At 36.1% G+C, this 25,344-nt stretch overlaps 1 protein-coding gene across 1 annotated transcript in view; it reads right to left on the reverse strand.

The window, feature by feature from the left end:
* Positions 1-25,344, reverse strand: part of ZFAT (zinc finger and AT-hook domain containing) — a 77,441-nt gene that overhangs the window by 38,174 nt on the left and 13,923 nt on the right. The window contains exons 3-7 of the mRNA XM_026039566.1: positions 23,594-23,848; positions 15,073-15,246; positions 8,249-8,399; positions 6,503-7,965; positions 5,729-5,961 (exon numbers count right to left, since the gene is read on the reverse strand). Coding sequence (XP_025895351.1) covers positions 5,729-5,961; positions 6,503-7,965; positions 8,249-8,399; positions 15,073-15,246; positions 23,594-23,848 — 2,276 coding nt within the window. The remainder of the gene's footprint in view (positions 1-5,728; positions 5,962-6,502; positions 7,966-8,248; positions 8,400-15,072; positions 15,247-23,593; positions 23,849-25,344) is intronic.

The raw sequence follows: 25,344 nt of genomic DNA on the forward strand, positions 1-25,344 counted from the left end.
TATTTCTCCAAGTGCCTGAAGCAGTAAGACAAATACATCTTGCTATTTCATGAAGTTTAATACAAAAAAAAAATCTACTTCACAAACGCTACTTTATATAAAACAATATTCATGACTATTTAAAATTCTTGGTGTTGCACCTCGGGAAGGTGAAGCCATAAGCTTATGCCTGACAGAAATATCAGGATTATCAGTAAGTGCATCAAGGGCTACAGAACTAATGTGATCATTCAGACACCAAAATCATGTTTTACCATGTGAGCAAAATACATTTTTTTGAAAAACAATCCAAAGCGTTCTCTTCCATCAGTTAGAAAGTTACTTCTGTCAAGATCTATGGTACAGGGTCTTTAAAAGCAGACTGTGAGGGTGACAGAGGACTGGAACAGGTTGCCAAGAGAGGTTCTGGAGTCTCCTTCTCTGGAGATCTTAAAAACCTGCTTGTACGCAGCCCTCCCGGTGCCACATGCTCTAGGTGACACTGCGTGTGCAGGGAGGTTGGACTAGATGATCTCTAGAGGTCCTTTCCAACGTTAAGGATTCTATGATTCTATGACTGCACTTTCAAAGCTTATCTGTCAACCTCCTTTCTCATGCTGAGTGTGTCCAGCTGAAGACAAACCTGCCACAGTTGTTTGGTCAGATCAATGTCATAGATTTTTGCAGCTTGCGTTGCTAGTTTTGAATGCTCAAGAATGTTCCTGCTGCCGCGTTGAGAGCTTGCTGTGGGGCTGGGCCTTCAGAGCAGCCTCATCGCTCTCAGAAACAGTCTTCAAGACATTGCTCTACTGCAAGTTAAGTATTTCAGAGCACTACAAGGTCACAGCATAGCATCCTAATAAAGGATACCTGCCTTTTAAAAGCCCTGGAGTGTTTTTCTTTAAAAGACATAAACAGAAACAAAGCATCATGAGATGGATCTACCCTTGTTAGAGAGCAGCTGCACAATCCAACCAGCTACTTCAGTTTCAAAGGCACATCCCCACTTCTGAGAATTGCTTAATCCCTGCATTAGCCAACTTGGGAAAATAAAAGCAGCTTAAAGATAAAATAATTCTAAAATTAAGTTAGCTTTGTGACTGAAAGAACAGTTTACCTGCTGTAGGTGAGGAATGRATTAGGTTCATAAATGTTCTTGAACCCTCTGCAGTTAAGCAGTTTGTTTATCACAGCCTTTCCTTGTTTCCCTAAGCTATGCTTCATTACAAAGTAAGGCCATACAAACAGGAATCACAAAGCCTTTCTCTCTATGCAGATGAATTAAAATTGTGCTAAGAAAGCATCAACTAAGAAAGCAACAATATTGCAATACATACATTATATGGTAGTAAATTCTATTTCTCTGAGGCAACTGTTTCAAGATAATTCAATAAGTAGAAGTACCAGGATACAGAGAAAAACAGAGAAGAGAAACATAAGAAGCCTCTGGATATGTAGCTCTTAAAGCATCAGATCACCATGAAGTTTATTTAATAAATCAAATAAGACCAAACACGATATACCCTGCAAAGCATCAAAAATGTTAGCAGGCTACTATACTGCAGTGCTCAATAAAGAGGTACTCTGACAATACAAATATCCTATAAACATAAGCAGGAAAGCTTATGATTATATACTGGATATATACATATAATTCCATATATATATATATATATATATACACGCACATATATACACACACACACATACACATGCATACACCCATACACATACATACATATAAAATTATAAATTCATGATCTATATTGAAATTCTGCTGCTAATTTCAAAACAGACCAGGTGAACTCTTGGACTGCTTTGTTACCAATTTCATTAAAATTTTTACTATTTCATAGTATAAATTAAGATCTGCAACAATGCCTGGACATAATACACATTATTCTGCCCAAATTGGACAAATATCACATAWGCAACACATTCTGCTCCTTAGAGTGTAGCAATATTATTTCACACGCAGAAAATGAAACAAAGCTCTACTAAATATTGGCACTCGTTGCCAGATGTGAATGTTTTTGGTCTCCTCCCAACCATATTGCTGGTGGAGTAGTCAGGCCAAATGGGTGATATTAGTTTACAAATTATTTTTGTCCCTTTGTTGTGAAATGAAAATCAACACATTATTTTCCTGACTCTCAGACACACTGCACCACTGAAGGATGTATCTCTAAACAAAATGAACTAGGAATAGAGACAAGTGGCATCATTTCCCCACTTCCCTCCCCTATTTCAGTATTTGCCTGTTACATCTCTTTCACACACACGCATAAATACATATACGTGTATACAAATACAAATCCTCACATATTTTATACACATATGTAAAACTACAAGATTTTACAGAAGCCTTTCAAGGAAATTTAGTAGTTCTTCTCTGTTTTTATACATGCGATAACTTATATATATGACAAAGCACCAAAACAAAGAATAAAGGAGCTAAATAAAAAGGAAGGAAGAACAGGACATCACATAGACATTAATGATCAAAGAAAGTAATAAATTACATAAAATGCCTGAGCTGACARGATAGTATTTTTTATGAGGGACCAAGCCAAAACATTCTGAAAAGTAAAATGGTATTTACAACATTCCAGAAAAACTACTTTCTTTTTACTTAGTTCTCCTCCCACTGTTTTTTCTTGGTTTCTCTCTAGTATTTTAAACTCTTCATTTTGACAGTTCGGGATTTGTTACATTTACATTTTGTATTTTTCTTCTATTTCCACAGATGATACAATGTGTTTTCCTCCTTATCAAGGAATAATTCCAACCAATAGCAACATATAAAAGTTGCCGTATGTCTGCAAGTAGCAAAAATGATCAAGCATCTGCCAGTGTCAATTTGTAAAATGTTCAAATTTGTGCAAGATTATGACACAGAGAAATACAGCGCCGGCGACCGCTAATTTACCTAATAAAACCAACAAAAATGTTAATTTTAATACTAATGGGAATGGAATTAGGCTCCTCTACCTACATTTCTGAGGTAGGAGGAAGCCTGGAGCTGCTCACCATGATCACCATACTATTTTGGAGGGGTTTATTACAAAAGGACCACAGGTGGGCAAGTGACAAGTAAGCAACCAGTGCTCAAGCACCTCGCTTGCTGCTACACTATTTCGCAAAAGAGCAATGTCATAATAAATTTCTAAGCATCTTTCCAAAGGCAAGAATCATTTGCATTCACAAACACATCAACTGAAAGCAATCTGCAGTGTTGTATCTGAACTTAGTTTTACAGAGGTGTTTATTTTGGAAAATAAAGCATATAGAGATATTTAGTAGAATTTCAGAGACAGGTTTCTCTTCAACACTCTCTCTGACATTCATACACTCAGCCTACTGTAAAACTCATTTTGGAGTTTGTCACAAACTAAATAGGTTCCTAATATCAGCAATATTTAGTTTCAGTGCTAGTCCCTAACTGCCAACACAAATTCATTCATTACAATAAACTATGGTGCTTAAGTATCTTTTTGAACTTGTTCCTTAAAAATATTTCCAGGCCTGCTATACATTTCTGCTTCTGTTCGCATTTCTGAAGTCTCTATTAACTCTCCACCTCCTTCCTTAGGTACTACGACARCGAAGTGTCACTCGTTTCAAGGTTTCAAATTCCTCTATAGAGCTCCAGAAATGCCAAAAATCCTGAAAGATGCCACTGCATAAGTCTTGAAAGTAAAAGACAGTCATAGAGAATGTCAGAAATCAGAGGAAAAAAAAGGAACTTAAATGAAGCTGAGTCTCAGTTCCCAGATTTCAGAAATAAAAATCCTCTATTATGAAGATGTGCAGCAAACATGGTAGCAATGGGCAGCACATAAGACTTTCCCTTGCACCATCCCCATGGAAATGAGTGCAACAAATCCAGCGCGCCATATGAATTCTGTCTAGATAATAAGCTGGGAGGCTGTACAATGACTGATGGGTATTAACAGTAAGAATAGAAAGCTGCTTTTCAATGGCCAGCATTCATCCTGTACATGAAATGAGGCAGGGATCCAGTTAAAAAGCAGAAAGCAACAACTGAATAAAAGTCTGCAATTTGCTGGAATAATCAAACTGAGGTTTTGATACTGACTACCCTGGGAAAGCTTTAATTCTACGATTTACTAAGCATTGGTTTTGCAAAATAAAATTAGCATTAAAATAGCTTTCCATACTTCTGTTTACATAGTTTGTTAAATATTGTATTTTGGAAGGAGTATCCTACTAACTAAAAGCATATACARTAAGTAAATATATCAAGCGTTGAGCACAAAGGCCAAGATGAAAACTGCAAAGTTTAATTACTAAGTGAATTCTAAAACATTAATTTTTCAATCCACTTAAATGCTCAAAATATTTTGGAGAGAAAGCATCAGTAAGCATAATTTCCAAAKACTTTGTTATCACATTGTTTTTGAATGCAAAATGCTTTTTCACAGTTTTTTGGCAGTATCAACAAAATGGGCATCCTGGTGGGAGCTGCTGGACATTCTCCATGCTTGAGAAAGAGGCATTTATGTATRCAGGTAGGAGGCCTAGTTGAAGGCTCTGTTTTAATGTTAACTCCGGTATCATTTACACAGATTTTCTGCAATCAGATGTACATCATAAACTTAAATTCCAAAGCCAGCTAAAGGAATGCCTGTTCTGTGAATTTTCTGAATATTTCATAACAAATTCAGATTTGTTTAAAACATCCATAGTATGGGGTGTGGRAAGTCAAAATACTTGCCTTTTGTGTCACTTGCTATTTCCTTAAAAGCTGCCCTGCAGTCATAGAAAGCTCAAAAGGAGTAGAAGTGTTCTGTTCCAAATCCCTTTAAAGTAACTCTGCTGGATATATTGGCCAAGAGCCTACACCCAGCTGCAAAAGAGAGACCTAGAAACAGTAGGCGCTGCATGTTTAACAGCTCTTTGAATTCATGATGCTGAAATTGTCCATGTGAGGAAAGAAATAATAGGTCCTTAATTAAAACAACACATTTCATTAGTAAAAAGGTGGGTAACATCAATATTTATCACAGTACTGTGGGTGAGTTCAGATGTTGATTTCTCATGTCCTCGTATGTATCTTATGTTCTACATGCAGAGATGCACGGARGATGCTGAGCTGTGTCTTGTAGAAAGGGTCCAGTCAAGGACAGAGCCCCTTACAGAGTGACAAATAAAACGTGTCAGAGCACACTGAAGAAGTAGACCAGATTTGACTTTGACAAGAAAAGCAACTGAGATGAGCATTCAATTATCCAATTAATTAAGAGACAAGCAAATTTTCATCTCACCACAACCACCTCTTCAAGAAGGAAGGGAATTCAGCTCTGAGAAGAAAAGTAACAACAGTACCAGGCTCCATTTCACTCTCTCAACCCAAAGAGTCCAAAAATATTGGGAAAACTGAAGGAAAAACATGAGTGCAGATACACCCTAATGGAAACCCCTATGAGTTTTCCTGCACAGAGGTATGCAGACAGCTCTCACAAAAAAAAAAAAAAGACTTACTGTATTTGTATCAATTGCAAAGGTTCAAAGAGAAAGCTCATAATGCTGACTGAAAGATGCACGTAATTCATTCAACRACACCGTCACAAATGAAAGAGAAAATCAACACCATACACATTAAATTCATTATTATTACAGCTGCATTCAAAGGAAACCATCTCTGTCTCCAAATATTATACGACTCCAAAAATACATGGTGACAACACTAAGTTTAGATGAACATGCTATTTTGTTYATTACTTACCAGTTCAGTGTGAACTTTAAGATGTGCCTGGAGCTTGTACTTATCTGGAGTAGAATAGTCGCAATGTTCCGTGGGACATTTGAGCAAAATATTACTGTGTTTCTGAATGACGTGGCGCTTAAGGCAGTTTTTSGTGATTGAGGAATAGCTGCACTGGGAGCAGTAATACAAATGTTCTCGAGTGTGGGTACGAACATGCATGTCATAATGCACTTGGTACCAAAACAGCTTGCCTAAAACCAAAATCAGACATGAAAACAAGTAAATTCTAAAGATCTGTTTAAAAATAGACATAATGAAAATTCTATTATACAACTAACTTAATTTCATATCAAGCCAATACAATATACAATATGCAATACACAATAAACACTGAAAACGTGCGCTGATCAAAGCACAACATGGGTGCTTAAGCTTGTCCTGCTTGGGCCTCATGGAAAATTATGAGGTGGGGAAGGGACTGGCTGACAGAAAGAAGCTGATTCTCTGTAGTTAGCAGAATATTTCACCAAATTCCATGTCAAGAGAAAATTGAATATCACAAAGCTTTGCTGTGCTGCATTCCCCTAGCACTTTCTTGAGGAGATTTGAGTTCATTTCACATTGTTTATACAGTCCAAAATAAATCTAGTTGGTCCCCAGAATCCACCTTGAGCTATAGAATTATTACTACAGTTTATATAACTACCAAAAGCTATAAACCAGATCATGAGAAAGATGGGCCACTCTATGGCATTTAAAATAAATAACAAATWCCATTCAACTGCTCCTTACCACAATATTCACATTCCAAGTCTCCATAAACCTTCCTGATCCTCTCGCACAACTCTGTGCTCATCTGCCTCTTCTGCAAGCTGTCCAAGATCTGCATAAAGGCAACAGCTCCACCCTGGTTATTTGTTGAAACTGCATTAGAAGAGTCAGCCTGTGAACTGCGGGCTGCATTAGAATCTGGTGCTGGCAGAGGCTGAGGGTCTTCTGTTGAATTTTGATTTGATGGGTTATTTGTTTCTGATTCATTAGGGGAAAGAGATTGTTTTTTCTCTTCAGAAAGGTTCTCAGTGATCGTGCTGTCCTGATTTTCATTTACATTTTTGACTTCCAACAACAAAAGTTGGATTTCCTCGCCCTGAATATTTACAGAACTGCAGTGATTAACAACTTGATTTTCAGGAGAAACATTTAACTCATCGGGAGCAGAGGTACCATTTTTCATCACAAAGCAATCTGATGTTACACAGGACTGAATGCTTGGGGCTGCTGTGTCTGTTAATGTCTGACTTAGTGACTCTGCTACATTCTCTGCCAGAGGATTTTCAATTTCTAAGGAAGGGTCCGTATTGCCTTTTAAGTCACCATTATGCTGACCATTATAGTTAACCTCAGCAGCCTTTGATTCACCTTTACAAGCAGATGGTTTGGGTATGTTAGCAGCATCAGTACTCATGATACTCAATGCATCTGCACTTTGTGCTGGCTGTTCACCAAGTGCTTCTGGCTGGATATCCCCTCCTGGCTCAAGCAGGCAGAAACTCYGATTGATGGAACTGTTAAAAACAGAATTCTCTGGCAAATCTGCATGCACATCTTTGATGTGYGCACGGAGTCTCACAGAACTAACAAATTTCTTTAAGCAGACAGAACACACGTATACAAAAGGATGTTTGCGGACATGAAGTTCAAGAGCTTGATACTTGGTGGCTCCGTGACCACAGAGCTCACAGGCAAAGGGCCTTTCATCACCATGAACGAGCATGTGGCGGTCTCGATCCAGTTCATTTTTGAACTTGCGCTCACAAATATGGCAGTCATAAAGCAGCTGCCTCTTGCCCTCTCGCGTCATCAAACGAAGCTCATCAAAAACATCTTTCACTTTTTTGTCTTGAAGGTCATGCGTTTCTTTGATATGTTTGATTAAATTTTTAACATCCGAGTACTTTTTTTTGCAGAAGCGACAATGCTGCTTAATTTTCTTGTGAACTCTTTCAATGTGGACTTTGAGATGGCCTTTGCTGAGACAAGTGAACGTGCAATAATCGCAGCTGAACTTCTCCCCTGTATGTTTCCGCATGTGAACATTTAGGTTGGCTTTGATTGCACTGGCATAACTACAGTAAGAACATTTGTAAGGCTTTTCGTTTGTATGAATCCTCAAGTGTGCTTGGAGGGAGTGCTTAAATTTGAACACCTTGTTACAGTATTCRCACGTAAAGATCTTCAGCTGAGTTGGACCTAACCTGAAAAGAAACCAAACCAGTTCAATTTACAATATTGATATAAATATAGTAAAAGTTTCCCCAGATGACCATAATGAACAGTCATGTTTATCTTTCTTTTTTATTTTAAAAAGAGGTCCACCACAGGCGCTCAAAATTATACAAATTTTGTCTAAATTATCTCTGGCTGTTTTTTATTAAAAGGAAAAARAAAARRAAAAAAAAGATTATTTAATTTCCAAGAAGATGGATAGGGAAGCACTCATATTCCACATGACCATGAATATAAATAACTCAAAACTACCTGCTTGATTTCATGGCCTGTTCATATGGGGTTTGCTGAATGGCATATTCTTGATACCCTTTGCGTTGTGAAGAATCTTGAACTGTTGTCTCTGGAGTTGTGGGTTCACTTTCTTGGGGAGTAGCCTCCACTGGGACTATTTTAGTGGCTCCTAGGAGGAGGGACGAGAAAAAGTACAATATAAGTGACATTATTAAAATGTATGTTGTCTAAAATTTTCTACTTCTACCTCAGATAATACTTTCTAAGAAAAACTCAGACAAGTTGAGAAATCTTTTCTTTGAGCAAGTATCTTTCTTCTTATGTGTCAGAGGATGCTGCCATCAACCGTCAGAACAAATGCGTACACTCCAAGTGCACCCCTCTCTGTCTCCATTAGAACTTACTCCATTAGAACAAAGGAGCTCCACTGAATGCAGAAAGATCAGAATCTACCCTACATAGATTTCATGTTAGTTGGATCAAMAATAAGCATATTTGGAGATGTGATAACTAACGGGAGTTCTTTATCTTCTGAGCAGTTGGCAGACAACAGTCAAGTCTGATCTGTAGAAATATCAGGCATTCACAGTTGCCAGTGATGTAAATGAAAATTCATATAAATGTTAATTTACACTGAAAAACCTAGAAAATATTAAGTATTTCAAAGAAAGTATCCTGTATTGATTCATCTCCCTACTTTTTACTTTCTCAGTTCATCTGTAATTGAAATCATGTGTTAAATGGAAATGTCTTTATCTTCGTAAATTTATATTTATATATTTAATTTGTGAAATTGTTATATTCTACTATAACACAGAAAGCATAGAAAAACTCTGAAGACAACATAAATTTTGCTTTCCAGACTGGTATTTATCAATAGATAGTAAATGAAGAACCATATATTGGGTAACAAATAGAAAGCAGCATATGGAACATGTGGTAGCAGAGGAGCATCCTTCCACCCTAGAGAGTACAAGACCTTTAATTAAAGACTGTTCTACAATGTTCAAGGTACAAAGCAGCAAGTAATACTGCATATTAAGGCATCTCTGACTTAAATACTGAAGGTAATAAGTTCAGGAAAACTGAATTTAAAAGGTTTCTCCTTATTTTCCTATTGGATCCCTTTTCAATTCATCTCATTGAAAAATGAGGAAAAAAAAAGTAGAAGAATAGTAGAAGAACATATTTTTGACAGAGGAAGGATTATACAATAAGAATCAAAAAATGTGAAAAACAGACATAAACAAGAGTTTAGAAAACACAAGGCAGTTCAACATTTTTTTTTTTTTTGCCAGTGGATACTCACTATTTTATTCAAAAATAGTTATCTATAAAACACCTGAAGAAAAAGAGATCCAAATGATGTATCAAATTTTATTTTTACTATAGGATGAAGTTCCTCCATCTCCAGGTGAGGAGGAACTTCTTTACTGTGAAGGTGACAGAGCAGTGGAACAGGCTGCCCAGGGAGGTTGTGGAGTCTCCTTCTCTGGAGGTCTTCCAAACCCGCCTGGATGTCACCCTGTGCCACATGCTCTAGGTGTGCCTGCTTGAGCGGGAAGGTTGGACTAGATGATCTCTAGAGGTCCCTTCCAACCTTGAATATTCTATGATTCTGTGAAGTTACTGTTCCATYCAAACATCAAGTTTCTGAAGATGATTTTTACAAAATATAAGCAGTATCAGCATAAATTTGTAATGGCCACAAAATTACACCAGGGAAGAAATTCAGTCCAAAGAAAAACTGAATTTCTGCACCGAACCTCCTCCATGCCTTTCTGCCTTTCAGGACCAGCCTGTTAGATGGTCACTTCCTATGCTGGGAAGATAGGGAAGCATTAGGAAACATTCCCTCCGTCCACTTGGGACGCTGCCTGAGAATGGGCTCCTAAGTGAGCAGCAGCCTCACTAACCACTGCTGTATCACAGTCTAAGGACTAAAACACGTGCCCACAAAATAAGAAACCTGTTTTTTAGGCTCTAGGCAACCAAGCAAGTAGCAAACCCATTTGCCTCACATCCCAGCAGAATGTCCTGCTGGCTCTAAAAGCCTATGGAAAAGCATAAGAAGACCGTCAAGAGCTACCAAGCCTCATTTGCCATTAAAAACACCTTCAAACATTATATCAGGGAAGATAAAAGTTTGCCTGACTGTCTCCTAAGAAAATCATTGCATAGAGTATGAAAATACTAAGGGTAAAAATAACCCCCGGCCAAACTCTCTCCTCTAGCTGAGTTACATCTTTACTTTAAACTCAGAATGGATTCTGCTTTACTAGACTTGGTCTTTTGCCTTCTCCTCTTCTGTCAAAATTCTCTGGCCTAAATAAGCCTGATTTAGAGGTAACAAGATATCCCTAAAAAAAAAGGTTTCCTCTTGATATTGTGTGAGAGCAGCTTCTATAGGGACCTGTCAGCCACTGTGCTTCATCTCTGGCTCAAAAACAGTAAAAGTCTCTAATCTCTTATTACCTATCCCTGAGAAAAGTAATTTGGCCAAAAACAAAGCTCTTAAAGAATCGGCGAGCTAAAGYGAATGGCAGAAATTGGAAAGGGTCAGAAACAAGGAGACCTCTTTAGGCAAGCATCCGAATTCCATGAACCTCCTCCAACAYAGAAAATATAGTCAAAAGGATACAGAAAAATAACTGTAGAAAAAGGTAACAAAAATAAAAACAGAATTATTTCCCTTGAAAAAATGGACGAACAAGCTCAGGGACCTTCAGCTTGGAAAAGAGATAACTGAAAGAGGAAGATGACAAAGACCTCTAAAATTAGGAATACCATGAAAGTGTGTGAATAATCATTCTCTCCCTCATAAACCACGAGCAAGGAAGAGGTCAAAGAAACAAGTAGGCAGAAGGCTTAAAAGAATATACACTTTCACACAGTGTATGGTTAAATTATGGAACAATTATGCAGGATGTTACAGAAACTGAAAGCACAAATGCGTTCAGGAAGGGATTAGATAAATTAATAGGTGGATATTAAAAAAAGAAATGATCCAGCTGCATCCACCAGCTCAATAGCTGTCAGAAGCTGGGAAGCTTTAGATAATAAGTTTCCATTTCTTTCACGCAGAGATGCTGCTAGTTACCTTTGGGGACAATTGATCTGGCTAAATTGACCTGTAAGTTACAGCTACACTATTTCCTAAGATTTAAAAAAACCTATTGATTTAGGGCTTGGTATGAACTGAATATCTATTTCTCACAATCCCTTTTTTGAACATGTTTATTTTCTCTGCTTCTGCAGTATCTTGTGCAATGTGCTTCAAATGTAGTCGGCCCTCACCAAGACAACTCTGAAAGAGAGATGAACAGAAACTAATCCCACCATAACCCCTTTCCTGTGCAAACCAAATCTTCTCTTCCCCAGAAATCTTACACAGCAACAAGAGCAGCAAAAGCTTTTAATTTTCCTTCAGCTTACTTCACCATGAAATAAAACATATTCAAAATAAAGACAAATGGAACCACAGATTGAATATGGCAGGAAAGGGAACTGAATACCATTTAACATGGTAGTCCCTTCAACATAGTTCATTTTTGGACTGGCTTAGCTAAACCAAACCATGTCCTACTAGAGACCATAGTAATACAAATGCTGACTCACACGCTGAGGTGAGAGCTTAAATTCTCTTAACCTTTTTATGTTGCAATTCTACAGCTGTGTTAAATATACAAATTAGCTTTTTTTTTTTTTTTTTTTTTTTTTTTTAATCTAGCCCTCCTCCCAGATATATGTTCTTGATACATTGGTAGCGGCATGAGGATTTATCCAGATCATAGAGGGATTGGGCTACAGTCTGAACCATTTCTCTCCTCCCAGAAATAAYACATTTTCTTTCATTTCTTTTTTCTTTTTCATTTTTTTWAATTTGCCCCCCAAATGCGCAAATATGTACGATTGTCAAGGAGTAGGAATTTGTGTCCAGAGACTTTGGAGAAGTCTTCATAAAAACAGAGACTTTAAACATAGAAAATAAAATACATAATAAATAAATAAAACCAGAAAGTCTTCTGAATATCTGACACTGAGTTTGTTAGTCCTTAAAAGTGGGTTACAAACAAAAGTATCTGTCAATCAAAACCAAGTATTTTCAGTTGTGTATATATTTGCACTTATTCACTTCCACTCTTAACTGAGATGTTAACAGCAAACTGAATAAGTGTTGGTGAAGACAACACCACTCTCTTTTTAAGGGAGCAGGGTCTCTCCAGCTATGCTCAAAGATACTGCAGAATTACATTGACTGCAGAAAAAAAGCTGCTACCACTATTACTTAAACTGTACTTTATGGGCTGGTGAGAGCTTTCTTATTTMTAAAGGTGTAAATTTATTACCTTTCATGTGCTCTCATCAAAATATTGTAGAAGAGGTGGGGTGAAATCAGTCTTGTCTGCCTCTTCTTTCTGAGAAGTAAGAAACTAACTGATCTGTTTGTTCATAGGGATTTTGAAGAGCTTGATTTAGTCAGCATCTATTGTACATTTGATGCAAAGCAGTCTCSCAAACTCAAGTAATGAACGGTGAAATTACAGCAAAGAGATAATACACTACTTCTGAAAGCACACAAAAGAAAGGAAAAAAGAATTCGGAGTACAATTATTTCCTATACCGTGGATAAAATCCAACAAATTCTTAAAAGCTTCTCTATTTACCAAATGAATAGAATGCTTGTGACACCTTCGACAAGGTTTCATTGCATTGTATATTAAAAGATATATATGTTTATATGTCTAAGTCTAAGTAACAGGTGGCTACAGAACGCTGCTTCCTGCAGAAAGATAACAAATTGAAGGAGGGTACAGTAAAATATGAAGCTGAAGCCATGTTTGAAAGCCCTCCATTTACTTGAGGATTACTATTCTTATTAACATGAAATTAACAGCTAGACTATATAAAACTCACTGCTGTAAAAAAGCTAAATATTATTAATAAGTAATAATAAAGAATTATTCATTTTATTAAAGCTTTTTGTATGTAACATGGGTTATGGGCACATCTTTGAAGTTGAAGCAGGTTTTAATATTTCAAGTCATTCAAAAAAGCCTATCTATAAAGAAATTGTTGTCTGAGGAAAAGTGTTTGCTAGATAGTAAACAAGGCAGCAGTAATCTCTCTTCATTTCCTCTCCTTCATCACACACTTACTATACTTTCTTCACTGTCTGTATTTATTATGTGTTTTGTTCATCTCTAGGCTGGATTCCTACAAAAATGAGGCTCTGTTCTGTCTGTTATGTCTTTCTTTCTTGAAAATTGTTCTGTTCTTTGACAGAGAGGTAGAGATCTCAAAGAAGAAATCTTACAACTTTCCTAAGATTTCTGAGATTCAGATGTACCTGGATAGAGGAGACCTAAATTACGACCCTTCTGTAATCCCCGTGGAAGGGCAAATGTAGAAGCCTATAAATTAGTACCCGTATCAGCCCCTTACTCCTCCATCACATCTTGCCTTTTGCCCAAAGAAGTYGAGGCGTTTGGAAGGATGCTCAGGCAGTGCAACGAGAGCAGAACGAGTGCAGAAACTGAACGTTGTGAGAAAGAAACAAAAGAGTTGGGAGACACAGTAGGGAAAATGAGTGTTTTTCAACAGCTAGGAACGTCTGGAGTCACAGTCGTAGGAGAGAAAGGAGCATGCAGTTAGCAAGATAAAGCAACTTTGATGTTAGGTTTCAGTAGCTCCAAAGCAGTTCTCAGATAACAGTAAAAATTTTCTTTTTCACTTCTTCCCTCTCCCACATTCCCTCATATTCACAATACTGTAAAAGCAACTTTTTAACAGCTGAGAATTTAAAGTCCAAACTCTTGAATTATGTTTTTCAAACAAATAGATTTGATGTGTCTTTTACTTCCTCCTGAGCACGCAGGATTCACACAGTTCATCCCATTTCCTCTACTACCTTCACAAGTAAGGACATATTTTAAAAACTTAAGCACAAGAGGACCACAGATCTCAATATCAAAAGATAATGAAGAAAACACAGTAAACTCAGACAGCTTCCAACCTATAACAATAAGACTAAACATACAGCCTACTCACAGTCACTACAATTTGCAAGAAAAGCTATTCAGAAATGCTAGCAATAATAAAGAGGAAAATGGCAAAGGCTATAAAGCTGAAAACGATGCAAGATATCATTAAAAAGAGATTTTTTTTCAGTCAGATATAAGGCCATTTTACATAAACAGACAAATACAGGCCTAGCTTTAAAAGCAATGGTATAAAATTATCTCAAAAGCCTTTCATGAAAAGACACAAGAGAAATTTTTAAATGAGGATTCTTTTAATTAACGCATAGAAACCTTATGTGATTTCCAAAAAAGATTTTATACATTGGCTTGTATGGCCAAGCATTCATACTATTAGGATAATAGTTTGATAGTGAACTGTAGCACTATTTTACTACCATACAAACTACACTAAGCTCCTTGCAATTTTGTAATCGGATTCGCAGTCATAGTAATGATGAACATTAATCAAGAACGGAAATAAACAATGATATTAGAAAAGGAACTTTCCTATTCCTTGGTTACTGATATTTTCAGTTTCTACTTGAAACCATTCACAGACTAAATATAATTAATGTCAATAGTGATACACAGTGATACAGTCCTTTCTAAGGCTTTGCCATATCAATGAAGAAATGTAATGGTAGTCCTAAAATGATGTATAGCTGCCAGATGCAGAGATTTTATATAAAGATGATCAAATATTTTATTTTTCAGATAACAAATGTCCTGAGCAGTTCTCAGTCTTAAAATAATGACACTTTAAATAGTATCATCATGAGTAAAATCTGATTTCCTTACATAATGGAAGATTCTGATTACCTGGAATAGCTTCATGGGCTGTCAAAACCACACTTATAATAGGATTTTTAGCTCCTGAAATCTGTTCAGTCTCCTTAGCTGGTAGAGCTTTCTCTGCTTTCTGAACTCTGGGCCTCTTTGGAGGTTTTTCTTGCTCATCTTCCTTCCTGTCAAGGTCAACGTCAGAATCATTACCTAAAGAGCAAACACCAGAAAGAATATAACTACAAACAGAATAAATGCAGGTAACACAGCATAGAAAGCTAACAGTATAGAAAGAATTAGGATTAACACTAATCAGGATTAATGCTACTATAGAAAGAACTGCTCGTTATCAGAAAAGAAAAGAAAAGAAAAGAAAAGAAAAGAAAAGAAAAGAAAAGAAAAGAAAAGAAAAGAAAAGAAAAGAAAAGAAAAGAAAAGAAAAGAAANGAAAAGAAAAGAAAAGAAAAGAAAAGAAAAGAAAAGAAAAGAAAAGAAAAGAAAAGAAAAGAAAAGAAAAGAAAAGAAAAGAAAAGAAAAGAAAAAAAAATAGTGCTGCAGGAGTCCCTAAAACAAACTATTTTTTTCCTCTCATTCCTAGAGCCAGTATGATACTTTCAAGCAAATACAAAAAAAAAAAAAAAACAGCAATTTAAAAGTTAAAATATTGTCTTCTCAGTAACACCAATGTTCCTAAATTATTTTGAAATAATTTGAAAACTTTGTACAATCTCTTATGATTTCATCATTCATGATCAAATGATTTTTCTCCTTTCCATAAGTAACCATTCTAGTGACCTTTGGATTATTATTTGCTTCATTATCCATCTCATTAAATAGAAAGCTCTCCAACAGCATCTCTAATTTAGTGATTTTTCCTCACAGTTTTTCTGGATCAGCCTAACATGTGGGTTTTTTTTTAATGCTTACTTAAGAAAAAAATAAGTTCTGTGTTTCAGTCTGACTCCTGACATATAACATTGACTTTTTGCAGCCTTGTGCTTCTAAATCACCTCCTATATTTTGCTGCTCAGAATATCTTTATCTTGTTAAGGGAGGCATCTTGTGCTATCACAGACTCAGGACCTGATACCTAGAAAAAAACATCACTCATCTGAAATAAGAAATGAATAATCAGTAATCAGCTAAGTTGTTCCTAGAGTCTATAGGGTTTTTTTTTTTTTACCTTGAAGCAAATGATGAATTTAACTGATATTCTAACAATGACTTTGGAAAAAAAAGAGTTAGCAGAAGGACAATAAAAAGAAAATCAGACAACTGAAGCATATATGAAAGCATTTCTTAATATTAGAGTAAGGGGTAGAAAATGTTTGCTACAAAAAACCCTCTTAGCAAATAAAGACTTCATACAAATGTTCCAAAGGTAATAAGTAAAAGAAAGGAAAACTTGATTTAAAGAAGAAAATTATAAATGAACCAAACAAATTTCAATTTTTTTCTGAATCTGAAGCAGCTAACAGTCTCCACAGTAAGTCATTTAATGTCTATTCATGAAGTGCTGTAGCTGTTCTACTGAGATAGGGCAACAATATATAAATATAAAATACAGCAGCAAAGCTGCAGTGYGTCAGGAGTGCTTTATGAAATGCAGATAGCAAAGCAGTGGCAAGATATGCTGCTACATGTAAAAGCATTCTAACTGCCGGAACATTTTTTATTAATATTTAGCTAAGAATGAAGGAATTTCTCGTGTGGTCTTAGCTTAATGCAATGGCAGTTTAAAGAACGCTGACAGTTCCCTAAAAATATAATGGGCACAAGCATAAATTAGTACCATTGTTCTGTCAGAAACATGTAGCAAACATTTGCTTAGATTACAAGCCAAGATTCTCAACATTATACTCAAAAACAAAAACAAAATTAAGCGTCAAGGAGCAATGTGAGATTTATAAGGATTCGAACACAAAAGAACAAACACATACTGGAAAGATCAGAGGGGCCAGGGCATAAAGTAAGCGACTCAAGGGACAAGAAAAAACCATTCTCTAATACAGTTACATTAGTAATAAAAGAAAGACCAAAGAAAGTTCTAGGACTCTATTCATTAGAGAATGAAGTTGCCAAAGCAGAAAGGAGTGAAGTGCTCAAGTGCTTTTAGTAAAGTGATACAAAAAAGACACCATGTGCAATCAYACAGTCAAAAGGCCTACAACTACCAGCCCCAAAAAAAAGGATAATGTAACTAAAGAAAACACAGACCAGACACTAAAGTATGTTGGATGTTYTCAAATTGTCCAAGTGTACCTTTATTCCCAGATAATCAGAACTGTTCTTATGGTCCCAGGGAAACCAGAATGTGTTTTCTTTACTAAGGGTGGGATTTGAAAGCCACAAATCAATCAGCCTACTATGAATTCCTGAAAATAATAAAATTATATTAAGTTTATCTTTTTTTATGCTAGATCTGCCAATGGGAAATAAGATTTAACCATATTCTGTACCAGGATTTGAGACATCATTTATCACACAAGTATACCCAGTACAATTTTTCTTTTTATTGCACATCTAATCTCTTTCTAGGTGTATCTTCAATCTGGGACAGCCAAACCTGCACAATGAGATMGAGAAACATAAAGTTTAGGTGGAGATGTAAACTATAAGACCACTACAAATAGATATTGGAGGCAAAATTACATGAACCAAGTTGCTGCCTACCCTGTTGACAGAGTTCAAGATAAAGGAGACAACCAGAAATCAGCTAAAAAGCCCAAGTATCACTAGATCTTTTCACCTGATGTCAGAATCTGCTGAGGTTTTCAAGTCTTCAGGGAGTTCCCTGGATTAGATATCAAAAGTCACGGTTTCACAGGCTGACTGCTTCCTGACAGTACACAGTGCACCTGTGTATGCTTCCTGTTATTTAATAAATTATGAGGATGCAATTTATTAATATCCTAACATTATATGACTGGATGAATGCTCAGCATGCATTCCTTTAATGCTAGATGTATGTTAGTCGTCTCTGAGAAACATCTAAACTGAGCCCCGTTATTTTCCAAATGACTTTTCTGTAGGCAAGAAAGGCAGTGTCTTGAACAGCAGATCTTGCATGAGGATAACAAAAAACTAACACACTCAGATGTGGTTCTAACCAGGCTCAAGTCACACCTTTTGGAATCATATGAGGTGGCTGCATGGCATAAGGCTTGGATATTTACCTAACATTATTAGACACGTCTTCAACAAAAAAGAATAACACAAAATTCTAGATTCACTAGAATATCTTGAGCACTCATCTTGAGTGCTTTTGAGGAAGGCAAATCCTTGCAGCCACTGAATCCAGAGTGGCTCTAATAAACTCCAGTGGTTGTTGAGGATGTCCATTTTGAGGCAGAAGGGATTGCTGTGAGATCCCTCTGTGTTAATGCTCCTCTACAATGAGTACTGGATTCATCATCTGTTACAGCTGCCTTCCTTTTCTTAACAGATTATTTCAAGACAGACTCCTTTAATGTGGGAAATACCAGTAATTCAAGATTTCAGAATTTATTAAAAAATTMATTTATTTCAGAATTTATTAAGAAATTATTTTCCCTGGCATTCTTTTCACGTCTCCCAGGTCTGAAAATCAATACTATAATTATATTGTCCTTTTTTGAGTAGCACCACTGGCAACCAAGATTAGACCTTGTAACTAGAAATGAGGTRTAGATTTCATGTCTGAGGATTTGGCCAGAAGAGCCATGAGAAGGAAAGAAGCCATGAGAACCCAAGAGGGGAGAACAAAGTGGAGAGGAAACATAATAGAGTGGGGAACCCAAACAAATCGGAATCAAGTGCGAAGGCTGAAGCTACTGAGAGTGTTCCGCAAGTCACTAAAAGAGTAAAAGAAGCTTCAGCTCATCCAGATAGCTGTCCATAGCTGACAAGAACTGACAATGTGCTCTAGCTTTGCATGCCCTGTTTTGGCATAATGCTGGATCTGAATGTGTGTGTGCCCTACATACACTTACAGTTGGAGAAGGTGTGGGGATAAAATGTTTTATGCCATGATGTCCACCTTCAGTGAGCATATAAGCACGTGGTGCAACCCAACCCTTGACAAAATCTACATTTTGCATTAGAAATAAATATTTTCTATTTATAAACCAGCTCAAGTATTTCTGTAACTTAAGGCATACTGAAACAAAAAGATGTTTACGGACAAGTGTTAATAACTTAATACTAATCCATTTCCCAAACTGTTGACAACAGTGCCTAGAATGAGAAATGACCACCTATGAATTGAAATGTGGTAAGCCTTCTTGGTCTGGAATTACATTAGCAATGATTTTGCCCAAAGCTTTCAGTTTTTAGATTGGCAAATTATGCTCTGCCTTGAGAGTTTCATTACGTCCTTTTCAAAGCCTGATAACATTTCCTTCAATTTCATTACATATATTCCTCTCCTCTCCTGCTTTTTACTCTGCACACCTTATGATTTTGCAAAATATTACTGCTTTAGAGGTACATATGGTCTCATTATCTCCCTTCTAAGCTCTTTAATACAATTGTAATTTACTGACTGATATTGAGATCAAGTATTTCTAATATCAAGGTTTTATTGGAATCCTTCAAAGAGATTATACCAATTATAACAAATATCCCCTTCTACCAGAAATTGCTTTGTGGTATKATTTTTTGGTGTGAGGAACAGGAGGTGAGGGAAAATAAAAAATACAATTTTCTATATTTATTGCATGGAATAATATCCACTGGTTTACTATCAGCAACAAAAGCACCTGCACAAATTCCATAGCCAAATTTGAGTAATAGCACAGGAAATTCTTCTGAGAGGAATCAGAATACATAAAGAATATAAGCTGCCTATTAAAGTGTGGTTAACCAACCYTGGGGCTTCACCTGTCCCACAGCTCTGACCATCAGAAGTTAAGTTTTTCAGGTCAAAAGCACTCTCAAAGTCTGTTATGATATTTCAATGGAGAGGCAATAATATTCTGAGGAAGAACAGTGACTCTTAAAACTGCTTGAATATAATTACTTGAAGCAGTGAGAGCTCTTCTATACTGACACCAAGCTGATGGGAAACATGCTGTTGTAAATCCAAAGTTAGAGACTTTTTTTTTTTTTTCTCTTTTTTTTTTTTAAGTCAATGTTATTCAATCCACAGAAACAAATCCATCCACGTTCTGCTGTAATCTGTCTTCCACCAAATTCCAGCCACCAAATATACTCTCTTGCATCTGCCAGAGATTCATGTGTGGAAAAAAAGATGCTGATTAAAATAATTGTCTGTTGTTTGTCCCTCAAACCAAATCCCTCACCCCATTCCAATGGCAGCTCTGTTTCTTGGTTGGGAGCAGAGGGAAGCCAGGTGGTTGCACACACTGCTGCTCAGGGTGGCAGTACCAGCCAGAGGCAAAACACTTGCCAATAAAATTCAATTTGGTCTAACCAAATAGAAACACAAGTAAGTATACATAGCTTAAAGCACAGTAACTTTCTTAGACAGAAAAGCCTTCTATTAAAAACATAGTATCTATAGTATCTACTCAGCCTCAAGAGCTCAACACAGATCCCCAAGAGCTCAACACGGGTCACAGCTGGCAGAAGCAAAGGATGGTAGAATCCAGTTATGTCCACCGACTACTTCTCTGCCCAATAGACACACTGTTTCAATACATTGTTTTAGTGTTATATCTACTGTACATTCAATATGAAAAGGATTTCAACACTTCCCTTGGGGTTCAATACAGAAAAGCAATATATTTTATTACCTGGAAATTTTCTGCTGATATTTAACTTCACCTTCAGCTCACTGTACTTTTTATATTAGTCTTGGTAAAGAATATCTGATTGAAATGCACATCTTCCCAACACTTTTAATTTTGGCATAAAAAAACTCTGAAACATACTGTAACTTAAAGGGTTTTTGTTAAACAAAAGTATTTTGATCATATTTTTCAATCTCACATTCATATTTTTAATTATACCCTACATTCACCCTTCTTCCTTATTTTCATGTGAAATGACGGTCACTTAATAGTACAATAGTTCTGCAACGCTTCAAACAGCACTAAAGCAATCAGAAAAACAGCAATAGTTCTCTGGAACATTTGAGTGCATGTAGATTATTTTTCTAGTTTTTAGTTTTATTATTAAACATGTTTTTTTAAATTTAATTCTCAATTCAAGAGACAATCTACTGAAGGYACAGCTGTGGAAACATCACCCTTGAATTTCTCATTTTCTGTATGTGTACAAATGTTCTCCACCCGGGGAAAGGTCTTCTAGGGTTTTTCTTCTTGTTTGGGTTTACRTAAAGTGATGCTTTTTGAAGTACTACCAAATCTATGCAGGTTTGTTTTTCTAAGAGATGCATGTGTTGTACACATACAAACAAAAACATACTTGATTAATAATCAGAGGTCCATATAATGCTAGGCTTTGGAAGACATGAAAAACATGAGTCAAAAACTAACGAAAAGCAATTTCAAGTTGGAAAGGCAACAGCTTAAACAATGTATGAAGGCAGAAAACCTAGCGAGTGTATATTAAGTTGGAGGTCAAAGATTAAGGGAGAAGAATTGAGTTGAAGTGTTTTCATATTTAGAGTTACAGAGTAAGGCAGCACTCAATGAAATAAGCAGGAAGCAAGTTTAAGCAACAATCAAAAGCAATAACGCTCTGGAATTCGTTAGCAAAAAGCAGTGTGAAAATCAGAAACTCAGACAGGTTTGTAAGGTACTTACGTAATTCATTAGTTTAATGGCCTTCAGTTACCAACAATCTTGGTGCAACCTCAAGTTCAAGGACTCATCGCTCAAGGTCAATGTTGCTGTACCAGTCAAGTTTCAGACTTTTTTGTTCACCTTTAGAAGGTTCATATATCAACCTCAGAACTTTTTCTTAATGAAAATTGAGCCAGATAACAGCACAAAATTCCAAGAGTTCAAACTTGAAAGAATTTTTTTTTGGAGTTCATAATACAGCATTAGGCTGTTTACCGTGAAAAGTCTGCCAATGTGTAATGGAGTAGAATGGATAATGTTTCGCAGCTCTTATGAGCTAGCAGGTCAAGAACAGCTAATTTGAACTCATACTCTGACCTCTGCAATTTTACTTTAATAGGCCACTTAGAAAAGGTAACATTGCTGAAATAAAGCAAACGTTAACATTGTACCTAGTACATACAAACAGCAAAGGGAAGTAACACTTAGGATGTCAAAGATCAGATAACTGCACTGAAGGTGTTTGAAAAATCCTGCCACTTATGACAGCGGAAAAAATGAGGTATTTTATGAAGGCAAGAGTTTCTGTGTTCTGTCAACACATCTTACACACATTTTAATTATTCTTTCTTGCATAAATCAAACTCTACATCTCATAGAGTACATACTAGTTATGCACCACAAGGGCAGAGCGGATACAAAGGAATAATTTTTAAAAAGTGGAGAAAAATCAATGGCAAGTTTTGATCAATAAACAGAACCAGCAAGATATTGCAGAGAAAAGAGCAAAAAGCTAAATGTAACAAAAGCACAAAACTCAGATCAAATTCGATAATTTGGATTGCTTGTTAGACAACTTGGTACTGCTCCCTATGCTCTGCTGCTCTCTCATACACCATCATTCCAAACAATCTTAAAGCAGGATTAAACAAAGAGCTCTAGGATTCCAAAAACTCTCTTCCATATGAATCTTTGGAAAATAAGAGGCATATTTTGCACTATTTTTAAGCCAGTAAAGCAAGTCACCCAAAGAAGCGGGAAAAGCAAACAGATAGGAAATAAAAGCCCTCTGATTATATAAAAAATATGGAGATATTTTGCAGTAGCTTCTTAAGAAAGAGATAGTTCCTTTTGCAATAGCAGGCCTAAAGCAATTTTCAATTTTCAGCTGACTACTTGTTTCTGTATCTCACCCTGAAGAAGATGCATAAGTTTGTATCCCAGTTCTCACAAATACAAAAAATGATACCCATTTTTATTTCCATTAAATATATATGTATTCATAAATACATATATATAAATGTATATATATAAATATATCTATAAATGTATGTGTATATAAATGAATATATAAATACACATATATGTATATTTAATCACTGAAGCCTGTTCAAGTTTCCTGTCAGAAACCTAACAGGTGCATCCTTCCTTCTAGGAAGGACGCACATATGATAGCCATCTACATAGAGAAATCTTATTTTACTCAAAAATATAATCTTTGTCAGAAACACAATAATTTCTTAGGCAAAACAACTGTTTCAGCGAGTTTAGCACACCTAATAACATTTTGTATTTTCTGAAAAAAGGTTAAAACACCTAATTTTCTTCTCAGTTTCACTTTCCATTTTGCTTCATTTTGCTTTTTCCATTTATCCCAGATGACTCTAGCCTTCACTGACCCAGTAAGTTTGGCAAAAAGCTTAGCTGCGTTTTGACATGGACTTATCAAAATAAATATTAAAAGAGGAATAAAATTCCATTTAAAATTAACATTAGGTGCAAAAAGTTGTCAACAATTAGGTAAAATTTCGAATGGGGAAAAAAAAATGGTCTGCAAGATACTAGATTTTTGCTGGATCTTTTCTTACCTCCATCTCCTTCTTCCTCTCCTTCATTTAAAACAAGGATGCAGATGTGCTTCCTCAGCTGTCGTGTGTTGGAGAACTTCCGACTGCACTTCTTGCATTCCAAACTGCCTGGTGAGACTTCAGCCGGGTCTGGTCCTTCCTCCGACCCAGGCTCGCTCACAGCAGAATTATTGTTCTCTGCCACTTCTTCATCTGCACAGAATTTCTTCGTGGACCCTTTTGGTCTGCCCCTTTTTCTCTTCTGTACAAGAAGCTCTGGGAAAGAAAGTTGGAAAAAAGGCTTTAAAATGTGGAAAATTCACAGGATTATTGTGATAATTGGCTAATAGCCATACAGCTCTTTGAAAAGTATGGATATTAAATTAAGTTTGAAGTACTCTACACTTGAAGCTCAGAAAAAAGCTGAGCTTCACAGAAATTTAGTTTCATGTGAAGACATTTGTTGGCATTTCTCCTAGCTGCAATGCAATCACATTTGTGTTACTAAAATCAGCATATGTCAAAGTGCAACAAATTTTCAGAAATTAAAGTGAAAACATTAGTTAGCTTACCATATGATCACATCAGCATATGCGCTCCCAGAAAGGCGCTAAGCTGTGTTCTGACACCCCACAAAAATATTGTTTTAATTTAAATTCCTATCAGATAAGTGGTTTAAACATTGGAGATATGTTCAGAAAAATAAAAGTTTATTTTTTAAAAACATAAAGTCTGTTGTCTTTTTAACACACTGAAAAATTACTCTCAAATAATACCCAGGATTTTTCATTTGTAGTACTTTCTAGCCAGATGAAAAACTGTTGGAAACAAAGAGATTTCCTAAAGTTATATAAAAAAAGATCCTAATGCTTACTCCAAAAAATGAAAAGCTAAAAGAATCCATGATACTCGGTAAATACTATATAAATCTGGGTTTCCCTATTTCTATAGRGGAAACTACTCGATGAGATATAGCAGATCAGGCTGGAAACACAGAAAATGTAAAGTTCCACTCCTTACATTTCTCTTGTCATTACTCTAGTTATTTCAAAAGCCATTACATTAATATCCTGTCACAGACTTAGAACTAAGATCGTCTAAATCAACTAAATCCAAAGGATATTTTCAGTCACAAAAGAATAAGCGGGAAGGGGACAGATTTCCAGACAGTGATCACAGACTTTTAGAATATTTCACCTTAGCTACCAATTACTCCCATTGACCGGTTTTATAAATAAAAAAGGAATTGGCCTGTATCTTCTTCACACATCTTCGAAGAAGCGATGTATGTGTTTTTTAGTGTTTTATACCCTACTTTGTGAGGAATTTTCGGACTGTTATTGTATATATTCTTCATTCAAAAAGTTGAAGTTACTGTGAACCTGTTTGTCCACAAGAAGAAATCCTTTGTGAAGATATCCTGAATCTTACTATCATTATCTTTGAGCAACTTGGTTTTTACTGTTCTTATTCCAGAAATTTTCACTAAAATCAAAGTATATTAGGAACTAAGAACTTTGAGAACTGCCTTTTTATCAAGTATTCATTTAGCCAACCGCCTCCATTCTGTCTGGTAGATTAAGGCTGGCAATTTAAAGTTTCCAACTATATAAGAGGAGAAAACATTTAAAGCAATTCTGAATGATTTTCAGGATATGTGCTTGCCAAGGTTAAAAAAAGAAGAAGACGGAGGGAGGAAACAAGAAGAAGACGGAGGGAGGAAACAAGAAGAAGACGGAGGGAGGAAACAAGAAGAAGACGGAGGGAGGAAA

Source organism: Nothoprocta perdicaria, unplaced genomic scaffold, assembly GCF_003342845.1.
Source record: "Nothoprocta perdicaria isolate Ctin4 unplaced genomic scaffold, notPer1 scaffold_233, whole genome shotgun sequence".
Taxonomy (NCBI): domain Eukaryota; kingdom Metazoa; phylum Chordata; class Aves; order Tinamiformes; family Tinamidae; genus Nothoprocta; species Nothoprocta perdicaria.